Source organism: Cervus elaphus, chromosome 12, assembly GCF_910594005.1.
Source record: "Cervus elaphus chromosome 12, mCerEla1.1, whole genome shotgun sequence".
Lineage (NCBI taxonomy): Eukaryota > Metazoa > Chordata > Mammalia > Artiodactyla > Cervidae > Cervus > Cervus elaphus.
The window spans coordinates 89,829,664-89,844,856 of record NC_057826.1 but is presented as its reverse complement, the minus strand read 5'-3'; the positions used below and the strand labels follow the sequence as shown (position 1 = coordinate 89,844,856).

General features: G+C 41.2%; 1 protein-coding gene across 4 annotated transcripts in view; it reads right to left on the bottom strand.

The window, feature by feature from the left end:
- DMGDH (dimethylglycine dehydrogenase) overlaps nucleotides 1-15,193 on the bottom strand; it is a 78,272-nt gene that overhangs the window by 38,872 nt on the left and 24,207 nt on the right. For all 4 annotated transcript variants that reach the window (XM_043920603.1, XM_043920605.1, XM_043920604.1 and 1 more), the window contains exons 8-13: nucleotides 7,796-7,965; nucleotides 7,154-7,307; nucleotides 4,979-5,144; nucleotides 4,411-4,541; nucleotides 2,760-2,977; nucleotides 994-1,151 (exon numbers count right to left, since the gene is read on the bottom strand). In XM_043920603.1, coding sequence (XP_043776538.1) covers nucleotides 994-1,151; nucleotides 2,760-2,977; nucleotides 4,411-4,541; nucleotides 4,979-5,144; nucleotides 7,154-7,307; nucleotides 7,796-7,965 — 997 coding nt within the window. The remainder of the gene's footprint in view (nucleotides 1-993; nucleotides 1,152-2,759; nucleotides 2,978-4,410; nucleotides 4,542-4,978; nucleotides 5,145-7,153; nucleotides 7,308-7,795; nucleotides 7,966-15,193) is intronic.

Genomic DNA, 15,193 nt, shown 5'->3' with positions numbered 1-15,193 from the left:
CTGGAGGGTTAAGGCCACATAGTATCTGGTGGAGGATACATTCAAACCTGAGACCCTACCCTGAAGTACACCCTTTACAAAGGTCCTTTATCTAAGCTCTCACACCCAAAACCTCAATGTATTCCAAGAAAACTAGCGGACCTGAGAAAATTGAGGTCTAAAGATAGTCTGCTATATTGGAGATAAAATAAGAGAACAGAGTTTGAACCACTGTTTGAACACTTCTGTGCAATCTGGACCAAGTTGTTTATTGTTTCTTAGCGTGATTGTGTGTTTAACTCCCACCTCCTTGCCCAAGAATCACCAATAATACCCTCTTCAGGGAGAGCTGAGAAGGTAGATGACATCATGCCTGTGAAAATGGTGTGTAACTACACAAATAGAAACCCTGAGTTCTCATTATTAATGATAGGCGTGGGCTGCCCCAACACATTCCAGACCACCAATCCTGCCCATCAGAAAGACGGCTTTTGTTGTTACTTCCCCAAAAGGTGCAGAATAAGAAGGCAATGAAGATAGACAATGTGACAGAGGAGAAGGAAGAATTTTGAAAGGTGGTCCTGAAATCCCATGGGGTAGACTGGCTCCCTTGGGGCAGCAAAGTCAGCACACAGAAGCAGGTGTCCAGGGCTCTCTGCCAAGCAAGGGGAATTAAGGCAGAATAAACATTACATCACAACTCCCCTGAATTTGCAACTGGGAAATTGAGGAGAAAAACCTTTGTCCCTAATTAAATAAAGTTTTCAGGACTTCCCTGGTGGTCCAGTGGTTAGGACTCTATGCTTCCACTGCAGGTGGTGTGGATTCCATCTCTGACCAGGGAACTAAGATTTGGCATGCTGTCCAATGTGGCCAAAAAAAAAAATTTTTTTTTCTTATAATACATTCTTTCTCTTACAGTCAGAGCCAATGTTAACACAATTAAACTAACCCTTGCATAAAAATCAGATACAACACATGAAAAATTTTAATAAAGATGATAGCATTTCAAACCTCTGACCCCCAGGCTCTGAAAGCTTTCTCCAGTCTTAAGGCATTCATGGCATAGGTTCCAAAATTGTCAATTCCCTCCTCCCGGCCTGCATTCATGATAGCGTCATAAAGCGCTGCAGAATCTTCTCGTCTGTGGTACAGCTCCCAACCCAGCTCACCTGAAATACACCCACAAGGGCCACACCAGAGTAAGAATGACGATCACTAGGTCTAATGTGCATTAGCTAAATCACATCAACAAATGAGAGATTCCATTTCTGCAAAATAGACACTGTAGAGTGATAAAAGCTCGGTTCCCAAAAAAGTTGCAACCAAGCCCCACTGCAAAGGAGCCTGCCGTAGGACAGATGTTCTGTGCCCAATACTGTCCCACCCCCACACACAGAGAGCAGCGTTTAAGACAACTCAGACAGACGGTGATTCAGGACTTAACCTTACCACTCACCTTGGCTTCATAATGTTAAGTGAGGACTCAGCATGGCAAAGTTTATCAAGATAAGGGGTTCAAGGTTTAAACACCTCAACCCCTAACTCCTTGGCCCCAAATCACGAAGCTTAAACATACAGGCCACTGATGACAATTATTCGACTGTGCCTCACTGTGGGAGAGCCAGAGTCTCTAATGGCCCCCACTTCCTCCTTCTGCCCTACTTGGTCATTTCATTCACCATTAGAACCACAGGCAAAAAAAAGAAGAAAAGGAAACCCAACTCAGAGTCTGCTTATTTTGCATTTTGCTTATGTTTTATTCTGGTCAGCAGTTTTCCAAGGTTGGGGGGAGGGAGGACGGGGACAAGAGAAGCCTAGGGAAGAGCTCCGGCCTTTATGCCGTGTGCTCGCCTTGTTCCCCGTGCGGAGGGCGGGGACCACCACCGGGACTGAGCACCGTGGGCCCGAGTGAGTACTGGGCACCCAGCACTCCTGTGAAGGGACAGGCAGTCTAGAGGAGGTTAGGAACGAGCCCAGAGAACCAGTGGGGAACTGCAGAGCATTCATTCATCCCTGTTTCTAGTACTTACTACATGCCATTAAGTGCCAAGGAAGACTTCTCTAATGCACTTAGTCAGAAAGAAAGATGAACAGCGGAAATGCTTTAAGGGCTGTGCCTAACACATTCAAGATGCTCTCTAAGGGAGACCATTTTGAATTCTCCCACATGGAATCAATCCTAAAGGAAATCAGTCCTGAATATTCATTGAAGGACTGATGCTGAAGCTGGAGCTCCAATATTTTGGCCACCTGATGCGAAGAGTCGACTCATTAGAAAAGACCCTGATGCTGGGAAAGATTGAAGGCAGGAAAAGGGAGTGTCAGAAGACGAGATGGTTGGATGGCATCACCGACTCAATGGACATGAGTTTGAGCAAGCTCCAGGAGACGGTGAAGGACAGGGAAGCCTGGCGTGATACATGCAGTCCTCAGGGTCATAGTGTCGGCCACGACTGAGGAACTGAACAGCAACAGCACAGAATCAGCTGGCCTGACTATTCTGTCATCCCTTCCAACTATTCCAACAACTGTCCTCTGCACTTTCTTACCTACCTTCCCGAATGGTAGGCAGCTAGCCATGGGCCTGGAACCACAACAGGAAGTCTGTGGAATGACTTTCTCAGACGCGGAGTGAATAAATAGAATTGTCAGGAGAGTTGGGCAGGAGAAATCTTCCTCCAAAATTACATTGAAGAGACTGAACATGTGTGTATGCACACATTTCTGGGTGCTTCTAAATTTTAGAGACTTACTCCAGGTTGTTTTCCATTTCTTACCAGTATAAGATATCCTGATAGCAGTGACAGGAATGTTGGAAACCTTTAAAGACTTGGTTTGAAGAAACTTGAAAATGTTATCACTAAGATCGTCAGAGGTCAGTTTCTGTAGGACCTTTCTTGAATATGGCCCTGCGACGCCAAGGACTCCAAGCTCATCGGTTATGTTTTTAATTTCAACATCACATCCACCTTTGATTGCCTCTTCTTCAATCCATCTGCATTTGAGATTCATAAACATTGTGTTAAATCTTGCTGGAATAACACAAGTTGGTAACAGATTATTTCTCTGAAGATATACTGTGTATCTAGAATTACCAGAAAATCACTAGAGTGTCATTTCATATAATCAACCAATTTTTAAATTTGAGGAAACTGAGTCTCAGAAGTAGTAAATGATTCTTTTTAAGCTGCTGCTGCTGCTGCTGCTAAGTCGCTTCAGTCGTGTCCGACTCTGTGTGACCCCATAGACGGCAGCCCACTAGGCTCCTCTGTCCCTGGGATTCTCCAGGCAAGAATACTGGAGTGGGTTGCCATTAAGCTACCCACTTACAAATATGTGGGTGGTTTTTCACAGTACAGAAGGATCCTTCCATTTAAACAAGCTCTGCCACAAAAACTTTTTCAAACAGTGACAGCCCTATTGCATTTAAACTAATGACTCCGTCTTGGGAAGTTAATTTAAACCCAAATTTTCTCTAATACCCATACATAGGAGACATAATTGTGCTGCTAAAGGTTAATAATGTGCCTGCCACCAGACACATGCTTGCTTTGACAATCACAAGGAGAAGATTAAAACTCTAAAGACTGGTTTCAATTTCTGAGTCTTGATTGGAAGTCAGTTAGAGGGTTTGCTTATAATTTACTGAGCAGTCCCTGGAGCCACACAAGTCTGTCATAAAGTGATCATCTGGACTGACACAAAGCTAAGTGACTAAGATGACTCCTAACATATCTTGGATAGGAGGATAGAATTTGCATCACCTTACAACTAGAGTGAGAGTCTGTTGGAGTAAGATGTTTATCAAACAACAATATTCCAAATATTTTTGAAATACTAAAGACAATATATTTGCCAGTAGACTAAATAGTAGACTGAAGATTCATGTGAAGGATAGCATTGGCAAATCAATGATTTCAACGCAGCATTGGGCCAGAGAGCACAAAGTATGAACAAAATAAAAAAGAAGAAGAAAACCCCGGAGGCAACACACTAATGTGAGCTGAATGTGAGCATCAGAATCAGTAAGACTGACTTGAGCAGGTCACTGTAACCCAAACTTCAGTTTCCTCACCTGAAAATGGGCACAGTATGTACCTTGCAGATAAACCTACTAAAAGAACTTATTGAGATAATGTGCAAAAATGGTTCTGACATACGAGTGATACCTAATAAACAGGAGTTAACATTATTAGAACCAGTAAACCCAGTGGTTTACTTTACCTTTGGGAGGGGGATGGTTATAGGGACCCTCACTTGAAGTAATTTCCTATAAAAGACATGACATTTATTTAAAACGATAAGTTTTACAGATTTTAAGTTGTATTTTCAATTACTGATTATTAAAACCCACAAAACATAAGTATCCTCGGTGCAAGACTGGATCAGTTATAAGGCACATAGTTTTCTTAGGACGTGTACACTTACCTAAGATCATGAAGTTCTGACCCAGAACCAGTGACTAATAGGAACTCCCCAGGAGACTGGTGAGAGACAGTCAACTCAGCATATACTCGACCTTTTGGAGTTAACATGTGACTTATATTTGTAAAACCCACCTACAGAAATGAAGAAAATCTTATGTATCCTTTCAGCGCCACATGGAAATAAAAACGTGGATGTCAACAGTGTAAGACATTTGAATATTTTATATCAATTGTGTAGACTGTCTGTAAAACTAAACCCATTAATTTTGAAGTTTTCAGTTTAAATGATCATTATAATTACTGGTCATAAAAATTACATTTCAACCAATCTGGGGGTTCCTATTGACACAAACAAAACCATATGATCCTTAGATAATAATTCAGTCAATGGAAATTTAAATTTGAAAATTAGCTAGAATGCCCTTCACTAGTTGAAGAATTCTCGTGTTCATACAGAAGTCACTAGGTGAACTGAAATAACACATTGGTTTCCTGAAAATGAGGGGATAGAAAATTAAGCAGGCCAGGATCCTGTACCTTGTACCTCTACCCCCATAATGTTATTTTACCTTGGGAATAACATTTGCAAAGAGATGGTCCAACAATCTAATGGAGTCTTGGCCTTTGATGTTAAACTTGCCAAACGGTGACAGGTCAATCACCCCTACTCTTTGCATGACCTGTTGATACTCAGAGCCCACAGGCTCAAACCAGTTTGTGCGGTGAAAACTTGGCCTGAAACACAGTGTCACAAAACAAGTTATTTGTTTAAAAAAAAAATCAGAATAAGAATATTTTTATAAGCTCTATGTGCTCAATCATGTCCGATTCTTTGCGACCCCATGGACTGTAGCCCACCAGGCTCCTCTGTCCAAGGAATTTTCCAGGCAAGAATACTGGAATGGCTTGCCTCTCCAGATTCCTACTCCAGAGAATCTTCCTGACCCAGGGATTAAATGTGTGTCTCTTACATCTCCTGCATTGGCAACTGGATTCTTTACCACTGAGACACCTTGGGAAGCCCTAACAAGCCCTACTTGTCTAGACATTTTCATTTGGAGGAAAAATGCCACCTGTTCTACCAGTCTTACATATATATTGGAAACTGATTTTTTAAGTTACTCATCTATCCCTTGACCCATTTCACAGTGAATGAAGTATTAATTAACAAGAAAATAAGATAGGCTTTGTGGGCTCTCAGATTTGAAAAAGAGCTTAAAAGTCACCCAGTCCTTTAGTTGTCAACCTTGGTTACATATCAGAATCACCTGGGGGAGCATTTTAAAAATATTAATTTGGGGGACATAAATCAGAATATATGAGGGGCAGAGCTATCTTGTCTGGTACTTCTCAAGTGTTTCTGTAAACACGTCACTTGCACTTGTTACAGATTCTGGTGCAGCAGGTCCAGGGAGGGCCCTAGATGCTGCCCTCTGACAAGCTCCCATGTGATGCTCATGCTGGCCACCTGGAGTGAGCAAGCATCTGGTCCAATATCTTCCGTTTTTAGACAAAAGGCACAAAGTGACTTCCGAGGCCTTTGTACTAGTTAATGACAGAGCGGGGCCTGGAGCAAAGGTCTACTGACTCGTCATGCAGGGGCCTTTCTACTTTACAGAGTAGACTATTAATGTAGTATTTTAACTTCAGAGGAGGGTATGTTTTCAGTGGTTTAATTATTAAAATAGTAGAAAAAACAAGCCAGGTTCAAATAGTACAACATGAAGAATAGATCTGGCATTTATCTGGGTCACTTAGAAAAACAACCAAGCCAGTATTTTGTCCCCAGGTGATCTCCACTGGCTGACTACAGAGTCCGAATTCATTAATCAACAATTGGCCCACTACTATACTTTGGACCATTTAGGTCTGATCATAAAGTAGACATCAAAATCTGCTAAAATAAGCAGAGTAACGGTCAAAAAAAGGTAACAATTTGAAAACTGGCTTTCTCTTGGTTTGTGTCTTCTCATGAGAAAAAAGTATGTAATCATTATTCATCCTAAATACTAATCCTTGAATATGTTAATTCAAGTACTATGTCAACAACTTTAGAGGAAATCAGAGAATTATTTCGGTTATATGCTTTATGTTTTAGCTTAACCTAAAATAGTAAGTAAATGACCTTTCCCCCTAATTTATCAACAGTGTATGTAATTTGCATAATTCTTTGCACACGCATTAGAAAGCATTAGCTTTCAGCTATTCCCTTATAAACAGAAAATCCATATTTCCATACTGTTTCCATACTATGTGATTTGACCAGGCATCTTAAATCAAGGTAAACCTTTAAAAGCCAGATAAAGGGGATTTGGAGAGGGTGGGGAAGGTTCCTCTGAGCAATTGGAAAATTCCAAGAAGGGGCTTCACTTGGGCTGATTGTAGGTTTCTTGAGGCCACATGGGTCCTTAATGTGGGCCAGTGTCACATGGGATAAAGTAAGGCCTCCACTGCACAGAAATCATTTTTATGGAAAAAGGCTCAATGCTGTTTGGAAAAGGGTAGAGTGAAGCGGTGAGAGAAGGATATGGTGCTTCTCTGGGGTCCCTCCATCCCACTCCCAGAGTTCATTCTGCAGTCAGAGCCACAGGTAGGCTAAGTCACTCATTTACCTGTACCCAGGGATCCTGGCCTGGCTTGTAGAGCCAGCGTGGGGGATATGGTGCTTCTCTAGAGTCCCTTCATCCCACTCCCAGAGTTCACTCTGCAGTCACAGCCACGGGTAGGTTAAACCACTCATTTACCTGTACCCAGGGTCCTGGCCTGGTTTGTAGAACCAGTGTGGCTGCTCCCAGCCTGCATGGAACCCCATGGAACACTTAGACTCCAGGGTTTTATAAAGCCCACTGACTCGCTGAGTTGGCCTCCCAGCAAATCGTTCTTCTTTAGGATAACCAACTGAAAAAGGAAAACCCATACTCTAAATAGCATAGAACCAAAACTACAAAATATTCTGAAGGGATTCAGAAAATGGAAAACACAGTACTTAAGATCCAGAAGCTATATGTGTGCATATATATATATATATACACATATATATATATATACACACATATATATATATATACACATAACATATATGTAAAATAAACATATATAAGCACATATAATAATACATATTAAATTTATATTTTCAAGAAACCAAAACCATCACTCATAATGATCATCAAAGGTAAAGTAAAAATAGATTTAAAAGTTAAAATCACTGATGCATTCTTCACATTAAAGATATATATTCACATAGATTCTTTTTTTGTTTTAGAAGCATATGCTTTTTAGACTCCCTAACCATTCCCCAACGATGCACAGAATAAAAAGCATCTAAGCTCAGAGGTGCCGTAAGTCAATTCTGAACACACACAGACAGCAGTGAATTTGCACCTTACCAATGTTGTTGAATCCATATGACTCCCTTGCTTTGGCCTCGGTATACTCAGTTGTTGTCCATTTGCCATAGCGATTGGGATCCAGTTCTATCAGATCAAAAGGTGGTTCTCCGTGCAGGATCCAGTCACTGAGATATTTCCCGACCCCACCAGCATGGATTATGCCATATCTTTCAAATATAGAAATAAATACCCTGTTATTAAGACATATTACTTTCCAACAATGAAACATGTCCAAATATTTCACAAGGCCTCAAAACTAGAGTGTTCTATGCTATTCAGAATACACAATCAACATAATCTTTTTCCTAAAAAAAAAAAAAAAATGTTTAAGCATCCAAATTAAATGTGCCTGACATGATAACTAGTTAGTTTCCACAGTTTCAAGAGCTGCATAGCTGCAGAATAGCCTGTGACTCTTAGCTAGCAAGGATCTCGCTCTAGGAAAATAGAGGTAAGGAGGCACACGGGCAGATGTGGTTGGTACCTTATCTTGAGCTATGATTATTCTCACTAATAGGAATCTTGCAAGGGAAATATGTGCACTCTGGTGTGGCACACCCATCCCTCCTCAGACTCAGTTTAGTTTAGGTCCCTTTAGCAGCAATCTCTGTACAAGGACTTGGGCCATTATCATAGAGGCACACAGACAAAGAGGCAGTCACCCAAGGACTTGTGGGGAGGAAGGGGAGAAACAATGGCTCCTGTATTTTGCAACCAATGAGTCACTCGGTGTGGAGGATTAGCTTGTTTCTATATCCACATGAAGATACTTTAAAACCAAAACCACGGGCTTCCCTGGTGGCTCAGTGGTGAAGAATCCACCTGCCAATGCAGGAGATACAGGTTCGATCCCTGATCTGGGAAGCAACTAACAGCAGGGAGCATGCCTGCAGATCTTATGCAGAGCCGAAGAGCAATTAAGCCCATGGGGTGGTTCAGGAGGTAAAGAATCCTCCTGCAAAGGGGGAGACCTGGGTTCGATCCCTGGGTTGGGAAGATCCCCTGGAGGAAGGCATGGCAACCTACTGCAGTGTTCTTGCCTGGAAAATCCCCATGGACAGAGGAGCCATGGGATTGCAAAGAGTCGGACACACCTGAGTGACTAAGCACAGAACAGCATAGCCACAGCTATTGAGCTTGTGCTCTAGAGCCTGAAGCTGCAACTGCTGAAGCCTGCGTGCCCTGAGCCCACGCTCCTCAACAAGAGAAGCACCACAACGAGAAACCTGTGCACCGCAACTAGAGAGCAGCCTCCACCTGCTGCACTAGAGAAAAAGCCCGTGTGCAATGAAGACCCAGCACAGTCAAAATTAAATGAATAATTATTTTTTAAAAGACCAAGAACATAGCTGGCAAATAATTTTATATCAGATGGAGTAATCTGGGTTTAATGTCACCCATGTGAGGTTCTACCCACTCACTCTTGTGGGTAAGTCTTGGGTGGTTCATCTGTGGTTTAAGTCAAGAGAAGCTTTCAAGGAGTTGGATGAGCAGGTAGTCATGGGGAGAGGACTAGGAGCAAAAAGGAGCCACGTGAGCAAACGTGAAAATGCAAGAAATTCCAGTACCCCAGATGACAACTACTCAGCCAGCACTGAAGCTTTTAAAAACATGGGAGGAACTTAGCAAAGACTGGAAATGCTAACTACCTTTTTCTACAAGATGCCAATTTTACTATTTTATAAAAATGATTTGTATCATTTGTGATAATGATATATTTGCTTGTATTTGTTATAGGGACATTTCTCAAGCAGGATAAAAAGATAGCAATTTATACTTCTCTAGATAATTTTGAAAAGAGACATGGCTCATCCAAATTACCCACAAACAATCTCACTAAGTATCAAGAAAGCAAAATAAATTAAATATATGCTTAAAATAATTATGAACTATTTGCATAAAATGTTTATTCACTTAAGCAGTTCCAGTGCGTGATTACAACTGTTACCATTTTTGAGAGCTAGAGATACTGTTTACAAGACTTGAAACTATATAAAGTTCTTGCGGCATTCACTGAGAGCTTACCATTTACCAGGCATTGTTTCTCTCTAACATCTACCAGCTGATTTATGCTTTAGCAACTCTATTTTACCAGTGAGAAAACCAACCTGCACGCTGGAGTTAAATAAGGTTGTTACACTACAACAAAGTGCAGATTTAGGATACAAACTCAGTCATCTGACCCCAGTATACACTCTGTTATTGGACTTTACTTCTTTAATGGTTATTCCTTCTTTTTTCTGCCAAGATACACGTAACAGAATTTATATCCTTGGCAGACTCCTTGGGCATAGCCAGGGTTGTGCTTTGGTTTCGCGTGGACTCACTACCAGACCATCATGTTCTTTATCTTTCAACAATGCATATGAGTAAATAAATAGGGCAGAGTGCTGTTACTTGAGGCTAATCCTGAGTATAATCTGTTTATTTATTTTTATGTTAAAATGTGTTTCTTCTTTAAAACGTCAAGCTTTTTATTTTATACTGGGTATAGCTGGTTAACAATGTTGTGATAGTTTCAAGTGGACAGCGAAGGGACTCAGTCATACATATATATGTATCCATTCTCCCCCAGATCCCCTCCTGTCCAATCTGGCACATAATATTGAGCAGAGTTCCATGTGCTATACAGTAGGTGCTTGTTCGTTATCCATTTTAAACATAGCAAAAAGGAAATTTCCACAAACTTTAGCCCTATAACCAATATTAAGTTGTACGTAAAATCTCATACAACACATCTATCGAGGTGGATGAAGCATCTATTGAGAGCCCCTGGTGGGGTGGTTGAGAGTGAAGAGCACAGAGTAAGAGACATCTGAGTGTAATTCTGAGTGGTTCTGCCACTACCAGCTGTGTGGCCTTGAAGCTGTGTACCCACCCTGAGCTTTAGTCTCCTCACACGCACACTTTATGATGCTGGTGGAGAATTAATTGACGTGGCATTTTAAAGCATATAGCAGGCATATACACGGTGGCTGTTGGGTCCTTGTATAACCAACAACAGAGTATGCCTCTGCCCAATGGATAAGATTTTCATAAGGAAGCAATGTATAACATGGAAGTGAAAGGGAACTCGATGAGGAAAGAAGAGTTAGGCTTCTATGTCTAGCATTTATCTGCAGAACCCATTATTACATGGCCCAGCTGCTATGCCTTCTGAGTGTTTGTGTCTGCTTTTTTATGATAACTGTTAAACTGTCAGGCATTACAACTTACAGCACTCTCCTGTCTTTAAATTTGCTGTTTGTAATCTGTTCTAAGCCAAGATAACTAGATTCAGTTCAGTACAACTCATTAAACATCTGGGAAGCACTGTGTTAGTCAGCTAGAAGCAGGAGAACTTGCTATATTTGGGACAGAAGTAAAACAGCTTTGACTAGGGTAATGAAAATGAGCACTGACATATCTGTAGACAGTTTGCAAATACCTATTCTTTGAACTAGAATAACAGACAATACTGAAATGTGATCTCTGGGCCCCTCTCCAGACTACCGAATCAGAATCTATAGCAGGGGGTTGTATGGGAATATGCTTGCTTGTTGGTTTTCCAATTCAACACATGTTTCATGGATTCTAAAGGCAAATAATAGGAATTTCATAGGTAAGATGCAAAGGAGGATGAATCACATGCAACTAAGAACAGAGTTGAGATTTTGCTTTTTAACAAGGCTGGTGGCTCAGTGGTAAAGAGTCCACCTGCAATGCAGGAGACTCAGGTTTGATCCCTGGGTTAGGAAGAGCCCCTGGAGAAGGGAATGGCCATCCACTCCAGTATTCTTGCCTGGAGAATCCCATGGACAGAGGAGCCTGGCGGGCTACAGCCCACAGGGTCACAAAGAGTCAGACACAACTGAGTGACTCCAAAACAACAGGTGATTTTGGTGCTCGGCCACATATATGGAAACCACTGGCCTTCTGAACCACGGACTGGATCCCTGGTATAAGCTGGCAGGGACAGTCAATGTAAGCATTCCACCATGTTTCATGAGAACTATTTCAGCAATCTCAACTTTTAAATAACAAAAATGTCTTTTGGGGTTAGGCCAGATTGGTCAGAGAGAGTAAGGCACTTTGATCCGACCCTACCTGTCATCCTTCCATTCACCCCACAGGGTCTACAACCTGGGGAAACTACTCAGGACAATCAGAGCTGGATGCAGACATCAACCCCACACAAGCAGATACAACGTCTAGGTGATAAGTAACTAGTGATCTAAAGAAAGCAACTTCCTAATTACCTTAGTAATAGGTGTTCTATTAAAGTATAAATATCATGAGACCAGGTATCCTGTCTGTTTGTTCATAGATAAAGAACAATGATCCACAAAATGTATTGACTAAATCAATACAGGTTTGATCACTGAATACAGTGATTCAGTTAATTTCAGGATCAAAAAATAAAATATTTAGGAATAAATTTAGCAAAAGAAGTGCAAAACTCACACTCTGATAACTACAAATCATTGTTGAAAGAAATTTTAAAAGTCCTAAACAAATGGGCTTCCCTGGTAGCTCAGCTGGTAAAGAATCCAGAGACCTGGGTTTGATCCCTCGGTTGGTAAGAGCCTCTGGAGGAGGGCATGGCAACCCACTCCAGCATTCTTGCCTGGAGAATCTCCATGGATAGAGGAGCCTGGTGGGCTACAGTCCATGGGGTCACAAAGAGTCTGACACAACTGAGTGACTAAGCACACATACAGCACACAAACAAATGGAAGACATTCCTTGTGTGTGAATCATAAGACTCAACATTGTTAAGACGGCAGTACTCCCCAAGCTGATCTACAAAAACGCAATCCCTATGGAAATCCCAGGGGGTTTCTTTAGAGAAATTGACAAGCTGGTCCTAAATTTTACACAAAAATATAAGAAGCCCGAATAGATGAAACAAAACTGAATAAGAATAAAGTTGGAAGAGTCACACTTCCCAGTTTCAGAACTTAGTGAAGAACTACCGTAATCAAGGCAGCATGGTACTGGCCTAAGAATAGACACACAGACTAATGGAATAAAATTGAAAGTCCAGGAACAAATCCATACTTATATGGTAAACTGATTTTTTACAAGGATGCTGTGGGACAATAAAAAAATAAATATTTGGCCTCTGTCCTCAGTTCCTGGCATAGAGCTCCTAAAACTTTTGGAATTTATATTCTTTTGTATGCTATGCTAACAGTTGGCTCCATGGAGAGGGGGCAGGGGAACCAGAAGGCTTCAGAATAGAGGCTGGTCACCAGAAGTTCAATCACCAGCGATCAATGGTTTTAATCCATTGTGCCTATGTAATGAAGCTTCCACAACAACTTCTAAACCACAGGGTTCAAAGAGCCTTTGGGTTGGTGAATCCACTGAAGTGCTAGGAAGATGATGCACCAGAGAGGCTCATGAAAGCTCTGCAGCAGATTCTCCCTCCCAGATCTTGTCCTGCGATTCTCTTCCATATGCACTGTTCCTGAGTTGCATTCTGTAGAATAAGCAGGTAAAACTAAGCAAGTTTTTCTTGAGTTCTGTGAGTCATTCTAGTGAATTATCAAAACTGAGGAGGGGCTGTAGGAACCTTCAAATCTGTAGCCATTCAGTCAGAAGGACAGGTGATCCCTGGAAGTGGAAACTGGCATCTGAAGTGAGGATGGTTTTGTGAGACTGAGTCCTTAACTAGTGGGGTCTGCACTCTGAGAGTGAGCAGCAGATTTAAATTGAAACTGTTGGACACTCAGTGTCAGAGAACTGGAGAACTACAGGGTGGTGTCAGAAGTGGCATCAGAAAAAAAGACATCACAGATGCCAATGCTATTTAGTGAGTAAAGAGCAGTCTTTCAACAAGTGATGCTGGGACAGTTGACTATCCTCAAAAGAATCAAGCTGCGTACATTAACTTGGATTAAACAATAGCTTCTTATATATGATATCAAAACCACATTCAAAAAAAGAAATACATACACATTTTGGACTTCATGGAAATTAAGAATTTTGTGCTTCAGTGGATACCATCAAGAAAATTAAACAACCCACAGAATGGGGAAAATTTTGCAAATCATGTATCAGATAAGGGTCTTATATCAAGAATAAAGAACTTTTACAACTTAACAATATAAAGACTAATAATCTAATTTCTTAAATGGGCGAAGTACACAAACAGACATTTCTCCAAAGAAGATATACGGTGGATGCACAAAAGAAACACTCCCACATGCGCAGGCCTACGTATTGACTCCATAGGTGATTCCTAGGCTCCCAGTCCCATTACACCTTCCAGATTCATAGCTTCCTCTGGTTTTCTACCTCTGGGTGTTCTGAAGACTTAAACTTAACACTGTCAAAAATTCAACTCATTATCTTCCTGGTTGTTGCTTCCTTTGACCTCAGCAACCACAGGAGTAAGCTGGAAAGGTTGCCATCATTTGCCCCTTTTCTCTCTCCTCAAGACCTAATGCAATCTGTCACCAAATCTAAGCAATTTTGTTTCCTATTTCTCAGTACCCACTGCTGCGTCCTTAGTTGAGACCCCAACCTCTCTATTGTCCTAGAAGAACAACACCCCAACCAGGCTGGTGCCTCTGGTCAGACTTCCTGCCTTGTTCTCAGCTATAGCCCAGTGCCCAGGAGTGGACCTGGCACAAAGCTGGCCCATCACCAAACATCAGTTGAATAAATGGCCAAACAAAATGGGGAAGGAAAATAGACTATTAGAAACTGTGATATGACAGTAAAATAGGCTTGACATTAATATTCACCAAATTAATAGGACAAATGTTAGAGATGAGAGATCAAATGGATAATGGAATCATAAATAGTAAGCAGCTTGAGTAATCATAAGGAAACAAATCATGTTGAACAAATATGAATTATGGTGAAAACTGCAACAGACATATTACACATTTGATATTTTAAATTATCTTTGTCATATTGTATTATGAAAACATTCATGTAAAAGTGGGGCAAATTCATTTATCTGAACATTCACAGCATGAAAGGAGACACAAATAATGGAAATGGCAAGAAATAAGCAAGAGAAAATTCCAGGAAATCACTGCCCTTCTGTGAACATATCTGTCAAACCTATACAAGTCAAAGTTTTTTTTTTTTTTTTTTTTTTTGCTGACAGAGCAAGAGATTTTATTGGGAAAGGGCACCCGGGTGGAGAGCAGGAGGGTAAGGGAACCCAGGAGAACAGTTCTGCCCCGTGGCTCACAGTCTTGGGTTTTATGGTGATGGGATTAGTTTCCGGGTGAAGTCAAAGTCTTAAAACTGAAAATTTTTATTCCTTTCATGTCATTGCTCATGAAAGGGAGAAAACTCTCTGCCTCTCCCCCATTTTCCATTTTTGGCCTGAGATTATGGGGCAAGACTTCTCTAAAATATGTAACTCTGTAATAAATGTTGAACTACATAGAG